The sequence below is a fragment of the Hyperolius riggenbachi genome, chromosome 1, assembly GCF_040937935.1.
Source record: "Hyperolius riggenbachi isolate aHypRig1 chromosome 1, aHypRig1.pri, whole genome shotgun sequence".
Taxonomy (NCBI): Eukaryota; Metazoa; Chordata; class Amphibia; order Anura; family Hyperoliidae; genus Hyperolius; species Hyperolius riggenbachi.
Window position 1 is genome coordinate 300,019,735 of NC_090646.1, and position 14,006 is coordinate 300,033,740.

Here is a 14,006-nt window from a genome sequence, read left to right on the forward strand (position 1 = left end):
ACTATGGATTTTTACATAACTCCCAACTGTCCCTCTTTCCATACTTAGGTAAATACCAAACTTTTGTAAGGCTATAGGCACCCTTTGTTCATGTCCAAAATTATATTATTTACCCATACTGGCTTTTTTTTTTTTTTTTATCAAGAATTTATTCCAATAAGGTACTGTATATATATTCTGCAATAGATATTAAGACTCGTTTTAAAAGTTAGCTATTTGATTTCAGTGTTTGCCTGTAATTCACTATCCTATTCCCAGTCTACCAGACTTAATGAGTTCTTGAGCTTCTTAATGTTAGCCTTTTAAAAATTCATAGTTTTAAGAGTCTCCTTGCTCACAACTCTGTTAAGCCTCAGGTCAAATGTTACTATATTATTATGGTTACTATTCCCAAGATAAATTGGGCCTATACCAGGCTAAGGGGTGCATTGTATGCTAGCATGCACATCACTGTGGTAACGCACCTAGCGCTAATGGGTTATCGGCCGGTGCTTCCCCTGCACTAGTAATGGTAAAATTACTATGCACTCCCTGCGTACTACAACTGTAGTTTAGGCCCAATGGCTCATATGCAATTCAATTTTTCTCCTGAGTTTTCTCTTGTGTGATATTTTCACGATATTTTGTCAACAAAATGCCTTTTAAATCACCATTTAGGCAAAAATTACGTAATAATTTTATTGTAATTGCCTTCTTAAAACAGAAGGAAATTTGCAATAATTCAGTTATAAATGAACATTTGTGGTTACCCACAATGCACTACTACTAAATATGCAAATTATCCCTTTAGGCTTGCTATACACCAGCGGTTCTGAAAGCTTGCTTGGCTTAACAAGGGCGAAAAGGGATAATTTGCATATTTAGTAGTAGTGCATTGTGGGTAACCACAAATGTTCATTTATAACTGAATTATTGCAAATTTCCTTCTGTTTTAAAGAGAAACTCCAACCTAGAATTGAACTTTATCCCAATCAGTAGCTGATACCCCCTTTTACATGAGAAATATCATGCTTTTCACAAACAGACTATCAGGGGGCGCTGTATGACTGATTTTGTGCTGAAATCCCTCCCACAAGAAGCTCTGGGACCGCGGTACTCTGGGCAAACTGCCACAATGTAACATAGTTACATAGTTACATAGTTATTTTGGTTGAAAAAAGACATACGTCCATCGAGTTCAACCAGTATAAAGTACAACACCAGCCTGCTCCCTCACATATCCCTGTTGATCCAGAGGAAGGCGAAAAAACCCTTACAAGGCATGGTCCAATTAGCCCCTAAAGGGAAAAATTCCTTCCCGACTCCAGATGGCAATCAGATAAAATCCCTGGATCAACATCATTAGGCATTACCTAGTAATTGTAGCCATGTATGTCTTTCAACGCAAGGAAAGCATCTAAGCCCCCTTTAAATGCAGGTATAGAGTTTGCCATAACGACTTCCTGTGGCAATGCATTCCACATCTTAATCACTCTTACTGTAAAGAACCCTTTCCTAAATAAATGGCTAAAACATTTTTCCTCCATGCGCAGATCATGTCCTCTAGTCCTTTGAGAAGGCCTAGGGACAAAAAGCTCATCCGCCAAGGTATTATATTGCCCTCTGATGTATTTATACATGTTAATTAGATCCCCTCTAAGGCGTCTTTTCTCTAGACTAAATAAACCCAGTTTATCTAACCTTTCTCGATAAGTGAGACCTTCCATCCCACGCATCAATTTTGTTGCTCGTCTCTGCACCTGCTCTAAAACTGCAATATCTTTTTTGTAATGTGGTGCCCAGAACTGAATTCCATATTCCAGATGTGGCCTTACTAGAGAGTTAAACAGGGGCAATATTATGCTAGCATCTCGAGTTTTTATTTCCCTTTTAATGCATCCCAAAATTTTGTTAGCTTTAGCTGCAGCTGCTTGGCATTGAGTACGATTATTTAACTTGTTGTCAATGAGTACTCCTAAGTCCTTCTCCAAGTTTGATGTCCCCAACTGTATCCCATTTATTTTGTATGGTGCTAGACCATTAGTACGTCCAAAATGCATGACCTTACATTTGTCAACATTGAATTTCATCTGCCATGTATGTGCCCACAATGTTCACAGACAGGAATTAGCTGTTTACAGCTGTCTCTAACAGCCAAAACAGCTAGGAGCAGCTACATAACCTGCCCACAGTAAAAATGTCACCATGTAATAAATGTCAGAATGTAAATCGGGGAGAGGAAAGATTTTACAATGAGCAAACACTGACTAAATCATTTATACATAATTATGGTAAAAAATGAAGAACTTTTTTTACTACATTATTTTTTACTACATTATTTTCACTGGAGTCCCCCTTTGTCCCCCTATACATTCCTAGTGGTTTGGGTCACCCTGAGCTGCTTGGTTGCTCTGTTGTACTCGCCCAAGCCCTATTTCATACAGCCTTATCAATCCCTGCCATGTACTGATGAGGACCAAAAGTCCAAAACAGGCTGTCTACATGTGGGTTTGATATGGCTGTGTAAAACTTAAAGCTATAGGCTTGCTATGCACCAGCAGTTCTGGATGCTTGCTTGGCTTAACAAGGGCGAAAAGAGATAATTTGCATATTTAGTAGTAGTGCATTGTGGGTAACCACAAATGTCCATTTATAACTGAATTATTGCAAATTTCCTTCTGTTTTAAGAAGGCACTTACACCAAGCTTTGCTTTTTTAGTAGGAGGGCTTTTTGGTCCCTTTTGTCCCCCTATATATTCCTAGTGGTTTGGGTCACCCTGAGCTGCTTGGTTGCTCTGTAATCATTTTAGTATCACCTTTTCTTTTAGGGTACGTTTCCACTTGACACGTTTTTGACGCGAAAATCGCGTCAACGAATCCACATGCGGGTGCGGATTCGTTCACGTTACCATGCAGATTTTCACGCAGAATCGCTTGCGGTTTGCGCTGTGCGATTTTAACCATGTCAATGCCGGTAAGCATTGACATGGGTTTTTATGCGACGATGCATGCAAAAACGCATGGAAAACCGCAAGACAAAAATGCTTGCGGTTTTCCTATTCAATTACATTACCGGCGATTCGCGTGCGGGCATGCGGCATGTGAATTCTGACGGCTCTGCCCTTCAGATTTTTTCTGCACAGCAAACCGCACAGAATTCCTGACAAGTGGAAACAGGCCCATCCACTTGTATTGGTTATGCGAATGTGCATGTGGACAACACATGCAAATTTGCGTTAGTGGAAACGTACCCTTAATGTTTGGTACTACTGTAATTGCAAACTGCTGAAAAGTTAATTTAAAGAAATATGAGGATGAAAAATTATCTCCTAGGAGAAAACTCTGGAGAAAAAGGGCAGATAGGGAAGCATGGTGGTGTAGTGGTTAGCTCTGCCGCTCTCTCCTTGCAGCGGTGGGTCCCCGGTTTGAATCCCAGCCAGGTCAACATCTGCAAGGAGTTTGTATGCTCTCCCCGTGTCTGCATGAGTTTCCTCTGGGCACTTTGGTTTCCTTACACATCCCAAAAACATACAGATCAGTTAATTGGCTTTTCCCTAAATTGGCCCTAGACTATGAAACATGTACAACACTATGCATACATAGACATATGACTACGGTAGGGACTAGATTGTGAGCTCCTCTGGGGGGCAGTTAGTGACAAGACAATATACTCTATACAGTGCTACATAATATGTTGCTATATAAATAAATAAATAAAAAGTTAATTGAATAAGGGCCTAGTCTATTTGAAAAACAGAGTGGTCGATTTGGTTACCATTAGTATCAAGAAATTGTCATGCCATTTTAATAAAAATCTCTCACAATTACCCTGAAGCTGGCGTGTATTTGAAAGAGACACTGTATGTTTTTTTATGTGCTGGAGATAGCAGATGCATACTGTTGTTTGGCTGGACCATTTTTGATGTTTTTTTATTGGAACCTTTTATGTTTTTTTTAATGAGAATAAAAGAAATGTTAGCTTTTGGAGTACTATAAGCATTGAAGTTAGTGTGTGCATATATATTAAGAATCAGAATCAGAATCGCTTTTATTTCGCCAAGCACGACTGAGTCGTGCCCGGAATTAGGCTTGGCAAATAAATACAGGGCATGTACATAGAAACATATGGGACAACAGAACATAGGACATAATAGACATCACTCCATCACATAATAGTATACAAAAATATACATAAACCACATTTAGCCATACTAACTGGGTTGCAGGCAGAAAATCTAAGGGGGGAGAGCATGGGCAGAGTTTATAGAGTTCAGCAAATCTACCGCTGTGGGGAAGAAGTTGTTTTTGTGTCTCGTGGTCTTTGTAGCGATAGACCGATACCTCAGGTACCTCCGCCCCAAGGGGAGCTGACTGAAGAACTGGTGGCCAGGGTGTGAGGGGTCCTTGGCAATCTTCAGTGCTCTGGAGTGTAGTCTGGCATTGTAGAGGGATTATATTAATCGCAATTCCACTACTTCATATGAGCAGTGAGTGGCAAGTCATTTGGTAAGTAGTTGGGAATACTGTGCACAGCAAGACTGTTTAGACAGTTGTGTTGAGTTGAGACTGTACTGCAGGTCCTCCTCATAATCCTAATTCAGAGTATCAAAACCTAAAATACAGACATACTACGCTATTGTGAGTGCATTCATTGTAGGTGGAGGCTGTGTTATAACCCCTGAAATAGAGGAGCTGTGATTGGCGATAACAACCACAAAACCACAAAACGTGTATCCTGAGCAAAGAGTGGTTAGTATTTGGTAAGCAGTTAGATTTGAGTGTGGGTTGCAGCATAAGCGTATTCCCATGGTGGAGGTTGCACACACCTCATCACAGAACTCTTGGTTGCACTGTCTATGGTGATGGGCATTGCCTCAGACACAGTATTACGCTATAGGATGTCAAGAGTTGTGTCCAATATTTATAATCTAATAAGGATGAACATGGACCACCCATACACAAAAAAATATGGTACTTACGTATTATCCCGTCTGGAAAGTTTGGCAGCTTTTTGTTAAAGTTCTGTTAGATCCCCTAGTCAAATCTAACCAATTTTGCAAAGCTAAAAGTCCAGGCTTTCCTTTGCACTGGGTCCCGAGTCAGTGCAATACCCTATTCCCAAGTTAGGGGGAGGTTTGGGGGACGGGTGTCCCCTGCACTGTGCTGCAGATAGCACAGTGGAATTGAGTCTCCTGCCCATGCCAGTAAGCCAGAGAGGAGACTAAGGTGCATAGCTGCGCCACTCCTTCATCTGTAATGAGAGACCCAGGGCACTTGACATAAGTTTTTAAGGCAAAGATTTATGCTGCGAAGGAAGAAGACCTACCAGGTGTGCTGCTTGTCATCATGTCGTGTTCGTTCCGTACTTCTGTAACTGCACTTTCTGCAGCCAAGTTCAGGGGACACCCCTCCTTCAAAACCCCATAACTTGGGAACGGAGCATTATACCGACTTGGGACTAAGTGCAACAGAAAGCCAGGACTTTCAGCTTTTAAAAAATGGTCAGATCTGGTGGAGCAAACAGAACTTTAATAACAAGCTGCCAAACTTTACAGACGGCATAATACATACGTATCAAAAATATTGTTAATAATCCTCAACCAGCACTTTTTGTGCTACTGGAATAACCTGTTGGTATTAATCAACACCCTGTCATTGAGGCCTACATAATCTTTCACAGTATGCAGTGTACTTACTGGTTAAATGCAGATTTTTTATAGGCTATTCTGGTAGTGCAGTGGTGCTTTAATGCTAAAATATACATGTAAAAAATGATCTATTTCATGTCCATGTGTTTAATAAATGTTTCTGTACTTTGTTTTTTGGAAAATGAATCACATCAAGATAAAAACAGTTAAGACATAGTAACAGTATGGAAAGTATGATAAGTTACAATACAAAATTACAATCAAATAAAGTTAGGTATATGGCATAAACAATGGTGATTAATTAATTAAATATGAAATGTTAAAGGAAAACAATCTTTATACCCTTTGAAGCTGGAAAAACCTTTGTTTGATTTTTGAATATATGGTCTTCTCACAGAATATTGCACGTTGCATCTTGATGATAAGGAGCATAACATACAGATTCGTCAGAGGTATGAAGAAGGCGTTTGGAGTGAATGGAGCGAATCAGCATTCATACCTGCAGGTAAAGATGACTTCATGTAGGTGTAAGGAAAAACTATATGAGCATGGTCTAACGCAGTTTGTGTTGAAATGCCCTGACCTGTTTATTATTATTATTATTGATTTATAAAGCGCCAACATATTCTGTGGCGCCGTACAAAGTAAGAAACAAACATGGGGTACATAATAATACAGACAATGGTGTACACCAATATACAAGATACATAATTAGTGACAAAATACAAAAATGATACTAAATACAGAGTAATATGATAAATAAAATGTATAACAATTTTCAAGACACAAAAGGGGGAGAGAGCCCTGCCCTTGCGAGCTTACAATCCAAAGACCAGCATTTCACAGACATTACACCTCTGACAGGGATTATTCAGTGACCTGTTCCACAGACTTGCACTACCAAAGCAGGTGTTACAAAAAAAAAATCCTTATTTGTAGTCACTGTTGTTTAATTCAGTGACCTGTTTCACACAGTTGCGCCTTCAAAGATTATACCAGAGATAATGTATTCGCCAGTGGCGTAAGTAAGGAGCTTGAGGCCCCTGTGCGAGTATTTCATGGGGCCCCACACGCGCTATTGCTATGGAGCCCCAAAACCTAACAAGGACAGCTGTAGTGTTAGAGAGGTGTATTTTGAGTAAGAAAACAGTGTGCTAAGGCTTGCTACTGTGTAATGCACATATAGAGGTGTTCATTACCAGCATAGCACCAATTAAAAGCTAATAAGATGGATGAAAGAGGGCACCTAGTGGGCCCCTTTGGCCCAGGGGCCCCGGTGCGGTCGCTACCTCTGCACCCCCTATTGCTATGCCACTAGTATTCGCTTGTATGCTTTCATTTAGTGACCTGTTCCACGGAGTAACAAAAAAAAAAAAACCACAGAATCCAGGCTCAACACCTCAAGTTAGGACATTTAAATAAGTTTTATGGGTGGTGCCAAGGGGGGTGTGGCCAACAAAACAACAAAATCAGTTAATCCTTTGCACACTTACATGCAAATACTTTCATGCAAATCAATCATCCAGGAACCACTGCTATCCCTACAGCTAAGTTAAGTTTAGTGTAGTTACATACACTGCATAGAGCAGCGCTGGGCAAACTACAGCCCGCGGGCTGTATCCAGCCTGGATGCACTGCATCTCTGATCTCTCTCCTTCCCCCCTCCCTCCCTGCAGAGTTGCGAGCAGGCGGCAGGGGATTTGAAACTCACCTCGATCGCCGATTCCCATGTCACATCTCCATAGCAACAGGTTGTCACATGACGTTGGAATGTGGCAGTGTATTACACGCTGGCAGCCAACGACGCAACGCAGGAAACGGCAATCAAGGTGAGTTTCAAATCCCCTACCGCCCACTTTCAACTCTGCAGGGAGGGAGGGGAAGAGGAGTTAGAAGTTAAGGAATACGGCCTGTGGTCTGCAACATGTGGCCTGGACTGCTTTAAGTTTGCCCAGCCCTGGCATAGAGGCACCCCGGAGTTTGTATGTGTCCTAACTCCTCTGGCCCTACAACATGCATAATGTAAGCACTCAGTGCATCAGCCTATCAAAAGTTAGCTGCACATATCCTAACATCCTATCTTGGGACAAACTAATCCCACAAGGGAGCTACAAAATACATACATGTGCACCATACACGCACCAGCATAAGCTGCGTGTATGCTGACAATGGTCACAGACTGGAAAAGAAAGAGAGCACTGGATTAAACCATGGCCACAAGGATAAGTTACAAGAAAAAACAGAATTCAGGCTCATGTCCGTGTGCAAAGGGTTAAATGATTTTGCAGTTCTACTGTTGCACCACCAAGATCACATGTGAGAGGTGCTAAAAAATGTACACCCTTACTTGTAGTCCTTGTCTGATTCAGTGACCTTTTCCACAGAGTTATACCACCATAGATCACAGCTGAGAGGTGGTATAAAAAAAGTATATGCTTATTTGTAGCCACAGTTTAATTCAGTGACCTGCTCCCAGGGTTGGATTTACCATATGGCACTGTAGACACAAGCCTACAGGCGCCTTATATGGGAGAGGCGGATCCAGTCCCCGAATGGCCGCCACCTCCTCCTCTTTACCAATGCAGTAAAGGATGCTGCTGTGCTCCCTTCTCTGCAATAGTATGTGGCCAGCTGCTGCTCTGCTCAGCTCCGCCCCCTCCCCCCTCGTGCGTGCACAGGACTGGGGAAGTAAGATTCACTGCTCTGTCCTCATCCTCCTGCTTCACTGCTCTGTCCTCATCCTCCTGCTTCACTGCTCTGTCCTCCTTTATCCTTCTGCTTCACTGCTCTGTCTTCCTCATCCTTCATCGTCATCAAGCCGGGACCCGGGCTACCGGCAATATGCGGCTGAATGCAGAGCGGTGATCGGAGGATCAGACTTCAGGATAGTCGCAGGACCGAGGTAAGGTGAGTGAGACTGCTTGCTTGTGCATTTGTTTTTAACTATTTCTGTACGGAGGGGGCTGCCTGGTGGGGGAGGGACAGGGGGGCCATCTGGCTATCGATTCTTGGGGGAGGGGGGGGGATATGTAAAGGCAGGGTGTTAAACTGACAGGGGGACATCTGAGTAACCAAGGGGAGGGGGGGGGGGTTACAAATTTGGCACATCTAGGCACCTGGGGGGGGGGCATAACTTAATACTGGGGGCACCTTTGGCTATAATGGGGGGGGGGGGGCAGTGCTAATCCTGGGGGTACATCTGGCTATAATGGGGTAATCCTGATCCCGGGGACACATCTGGCTATAAAGAGGGGCATCTGGGGGTGCATCTGTCAATCTATTCTGGGGGTGGCAAACATAGGGGACACATCTGGCTATGCTGGGGGGGGGGGGGGCTGATATTGGGGACACATCTGGCTATACTGGGGGGGGGGTGATACTGGGGACACATCTGGATATCTATACTGGGGCGACTTTAACTGGTGGCACAGTTTTTATGTCAATCGCACTTTTTATTTATAAACAGAAATTGGTCAAATTTAAGAAATAATGCATTTTTTTTATCTCCCCCCCCCCCCTTTTCCCATTAAAATGCATAGAGAGGAACTTTTAATTTCAACCAAATACCCCCAATGAAAGCTTAGTTTGTCTTGAAAAAGTGGCACGAGTACAGATGAATTTATTGGTGATTAAAAAGGGACACCGCTAAAGCGTCAAAACTGCTCTGGTCCTTTAGGGGAAAACAAGGTCTGGATGTGAAGTGGTTAATAACAGTAGTGAGACATCTAGTGGCTAAACTGCAATACTTCCTATTGCTACATCCTTTCTCTTTTAACTGACAAAAGGTAAACACAACACAGCATATATGTATATGTAGAAAAGTCTACAACTCTAGCTATACTGATCTGTCTAGAGAGTTTGTACATTAAACATAATCGTTCATATGAGCTGGTTTTCTAGTTGTTCTGCCTGCTCGTGTTACATAAGGTGCTTGTCTATGTTCTTATGCTGATACAGGCAGACCAATGTCTACTGCAGTCTCTCTGCCAACTGCAGTCTCTCTCTGCTCTTCTCCTTGTATTGCTCTTGTTGCTTCTGTATCTGCAGATGTAGATGGATAAGTGTATTTGCCCCAATCTGGCTCACTTGGCCTCATCCTGAATCTTTCCTCAGTCTTTCTTAAATGTCTCCGATTTCTTCTCAGTTTTCTTCCTTCCTCTGTTATCACTTCATAGGACCGAGAATCTAATTTCCGCACAACTCTTGCCTTATGCCACTGTTTTTGATGCTTGTTCATTGACTGATCGCTTACTGTATCATTTTTCTGAAACTCAGGTAGATCTTTGGCTGACTTATAGTACAATGCCTGTCGACTTTGATTCCTCTGCAGTTTTTCTTTGCAATTCTCCACAAGTTTTGGTCTCAACAGATGACTCCTGGTTGGTAATAGAGTCCTAGTGCGCCTGCTCATAAGTCTCTGTGTTGGACTAGTCTCCAAGCCTTGACTGGGGGTATTTCTATAATCCAGCAAACTCAAATAAACATCTGTACCAGACTGTTCTGCTTTCTGCATCAGTCTTTTGGCTGTCTTTACTGCTGACTCTGCTTTACCATTGCTTTGAGGATATCCAGGTGATGAGGTTTGGTGATGAAAATTCCACAACCTGCTGAATTGTTTAAACTCATCCGAGGTAAACTGAGGCCCATTATCAGAGAATACAATCTCTGGAATGCCATACCTTGCAAAATGCGCTTTCAGTTTCTTGATCATTGTATTTTTCCTTGTGTCTTGTAAGTAGTCCACTTCCCAGAAGTTGGAGAAATAGTCCACAGTTACCAAGTACTCTTTGTTATTCCAGCTAAGGGCGCTTTCACACCAGAGGACTTTTTCGGTGTTTTAGCGCCACAGCCGAAGTTGGCGTTTTCTAAGGTAAAATGAAAGTCCATAGACTTTCATTTTACCTTTCACATCTAACTCGGCGTTTTGGAGCGTTGCATTTCAACGCTCCCAGGAGCTTTTTCAGGGCTGTTTACAGCCAAAGTTGGCTGTTGGCGTTTCAATGATAGTCAATGGAAAACGCCAACTTCAGCGTTTTCAAAGCGTTTTACAGCTGACTTGTTCACTTATTTTTATAGAAAAAAAAAAAAAAGGACGTTTTCATATGAGCTGTAAAACGCTTTCAAAACGCTTTGAAAACGCTATGTATTGGCGTTAAGCAAAAGGCTGACTTTCAGCCTTTTCTACCGCAGCCTCTAGTGTGAAAGAGCCCTAAACAAATTTAGGCCTACTTTGGACCATGGCCTATCTGGAATTTTATGTGGTTGAAAAGTTTCTTATTGCTGCTTGTCAGACCATGATGCACATAGGTCACATTTTGCAATCCATTGTTTTATTTGATCATTCATTCCTGGCCAGTAAACACTTTCCCGTGCTCTGCTTAGACATCCTTCTACACCCGTGTGAGTGGAGTGCAATCTCTCTAAGGGCCCGTTTCCACTATCGCGAATCCGCATGCGTTGCCCGCATGCGGATTCGCACAGTCAGTACAAGTGGATGGGACTGTTTCCACTTGTGCGTTTCCCCGCACGTTTTTCTGTGCAGAAAAAATCTGCATGGTAGGGCCCTCAGAATTCGCCTGCGTGTGGAATGCAGGCGAATCGCACGCAATGTATTTAATAGGGAAATCGCATGCGTTTTCCCCATGCGTTTTTTGCCGCGAATTCGCATGCCATTTCGCATAGGTATTAATGTTAATTTACACAGGCAGTGACATGGTTAAATTCGCATACAGCCTTACCTATGCGAAATCGCGGCAAAAAACGCATGTGGAATCGCACCCGCATGCGATTTGCCTGCGGTGATTCGCCGGCGATTCCGCAACGCTATAGTGGAAACGGGCCCTAATATGCTCCTTCTCATTGATTCTGGTATAACTGCTGAAATCTGACAGGTCTCTCCTCCAGCAAGAAAGTTGCAAAAAGTTGTTTTGCATCCTTATATTCCCATACCTCCCAACATTTTAAACTAGGAAACCGGGACACTGGCCACACCCCTAACCACACCCCCATCAGACGCCTACCATCGTTTTTTGAAGATTTTTTTTTAATTTATATTTATGCCCTTATATATTTTTTTTACTAAACATACCCTCATACACCCTGCCCGTGGGTGGGGATGAGGGTAAGGGTGCCCATGGGTGGGGAGGAGGGTCAGGATGGGTGCCACTGCAAAAAAAAAAAATGATCGAGGCGCCAGCAGCGCCTATATGGTATGCGGGATGCGGCCATAGCATTATTACCTCCCTCCCTCCCTCCTTCCCTTGAGATCTGCCCCCCTGTGTCCCCGTTAGCAGAGTGCGCAGCGAGCGGAGCGGGCTGTCATTACCTGCGTCCATGCACGGGTACCGATGTCTGCATCCAGCTTCCTGCGACGTCACAGGAAGCAGATTGAAGCTGGACATCGGTACCCGTGCATGGACGCAGGTAATTACAGCCCGCTCCGCTCGCTGCGCACTCTGCTAATGGGGACACAGGGGGGCAGATCTCAAGGGAAGGAGTGAGGGAGGTAATAATGCTATGGCCGCATCCCGCATACCATATAGGCGCGGCTGGCGCCTCGATCATTTTTTTTACTCGCTGCCCACTGCCGCCCGGGACTTGGGGGGCTCATACCGTGACAGCGGGAGAGCCCCCCCAAATCGTGACAGTCCCGACGAGATCGGGACGGTTGGGCCCTATGTATTCCTGTTGCGTTACCATATTAACACTCTCTGCTGCTGGCTGTAGTTGTATCCACCACAAGTCTTCAGCACTGTCAGAGTCTGTGTTCTGTGTCACTGTGTTTACTGGTGTCTGTTTTAGTCTTTTCTGTCTGCACTGAGTGGCAAAATGATTCTTTTTTTCCACAGGATTTGCACAACTGTCCATATGCTGGGCACTTCTCCTTGTCTCTCTCATGTCTTCTTCCACAATATTTACACCATATGGTGTTTTCTGGAAACTTCTGCCTCCTGTGTGTGACTGATACAGCATGCACACCAACTGAACTTTCAATCATCTGTGAGCTGAGAGGCTCTGCATATCACAATGGTTAATTTGCATATATTCAGCGGTGTTACACTGGGAGTCATCTCAAGCTCACTCCAACCTGAATTATCACAAATTCTTTCTGTTTTAAGAAAGCAAACTTTTGATTTCTTAGCATTTTAGTAAGGGGGCTTTTAGGACCATTGTAGTCCCTTACACACTCCAATGAGTTCTGGGTCACCATAAGCTTGCTGGTTAGTTTGTACCTCTCGGTGTTACAAGCCCTACCCCATAGAGCCAAATTAATCCATGCCATGCACTGATGAGGATCAAACAATCTAAAACAGTCTGTATGCATGTTGAATTATTCTGGCTCTGTACAAATTAACAAGCTGACACATCATTGCATTCCAGCAGTTCTGGAGGTGCGTTTAGCTTCTAAGGGTAACAATGGTTAATTTGCATATATTCAGCAGTGTCAACCTCACTCCAACCTGAATTATCGCAAATTCTTTCTGTTTTAAGAAAGCAAACTTTTGATTTCATATCTTAGTACATTTCTCTAGATCTAGATTTTCCTCTCTCAGGCCTAGTGCACACCAGAGCGTTTCGGCTGCGGTTTGCGATCTGCTTGCGGGTGCGGATCCGCTTGGGTAATGTATTTCAATGGGCTGGTGCACACCAGAGCGGGAGGCATTTTGCAGAAACGCATACTCCCGGGCTACTGCAGATTTTGGATTGCGGATGCGTTTCTGCCTCAATGTTAAGTATAGGAAAAAACGCAAATCGCTCTGAAAAACGGCACTTCAGAGCGGTTTGCCAGGCGTTTTTTGTTACAGTAGCTGTTCAGTAGCAGCTTTACTGTAACAATATATGAAATCTACTACACCAAAAACGCTTCCCAAAACCGCAAATTGCTAGCTGAAACGCTACAGAAAAAGAAGGCCTAGTGCACACCAAAACCGCTAGCAGATCCGCAATACGCTAACGTTTTTGGGAGCTGATTTCAGAGCGATTCTAGGTATGTTTAGAGAGGTTTTCTAAACATACCTAGCGGTTTTGGGTGCGTTTTTGTGTAGCAGATTACACATATTGTTACAGTAAAAGCTGTTACTGAACAGCTTCTGTAACAAAAATGCCTGGCAAACCGCTCTGAAGTAGCTTTTTTCAGAGCGGTTTGCGTTTTTCCTATACTTTACATTGAGGACGAAACGCTTCTGAAATCCGCAAACGCGCAGCAGGAGGCGCGTTTGCGGCTTGGCAAAAACCTCAAACCGACAGTGTGCACCATCCCATTGCAATACATTAGCCAAGCGTTTTTCCAGGCGGATGCGGCCGGCGGATCGCTCCAAAAACCGCTCGGTGTGCACTAGGCCGAAGAAAAAGCGTTTCAAAATCTGCTAGCATTTTGCG

General features: G+C 43.4%; 1 protein-coding gene across 5 annotated transcripts in view; it reads left to right on the plus strand.

Moving 5' to 3' along the window:
* Positions 1–14,006, plus strand: part of IL12RB1 (interleukin 12 receptor subunit beta 1) — a 485,568-nt gene that overhangs the window by 297,932 nt on the left and 173,630 nt on the right. For all 5 annotated transcript variants that reach the window (XM_068233781.1, XM_068233782.1, XM_068233779.1 and 2 more), the window contains one exon: positions 6,025–6,132. In XM_068233781.1, coding sequence (XP_068089882.1) covers positions 6,025–6,132 — 108 coding nt within the window. The remainder of the gene's footprint in view (positions 1–6,024; positions 6,133–14,006) is intronic.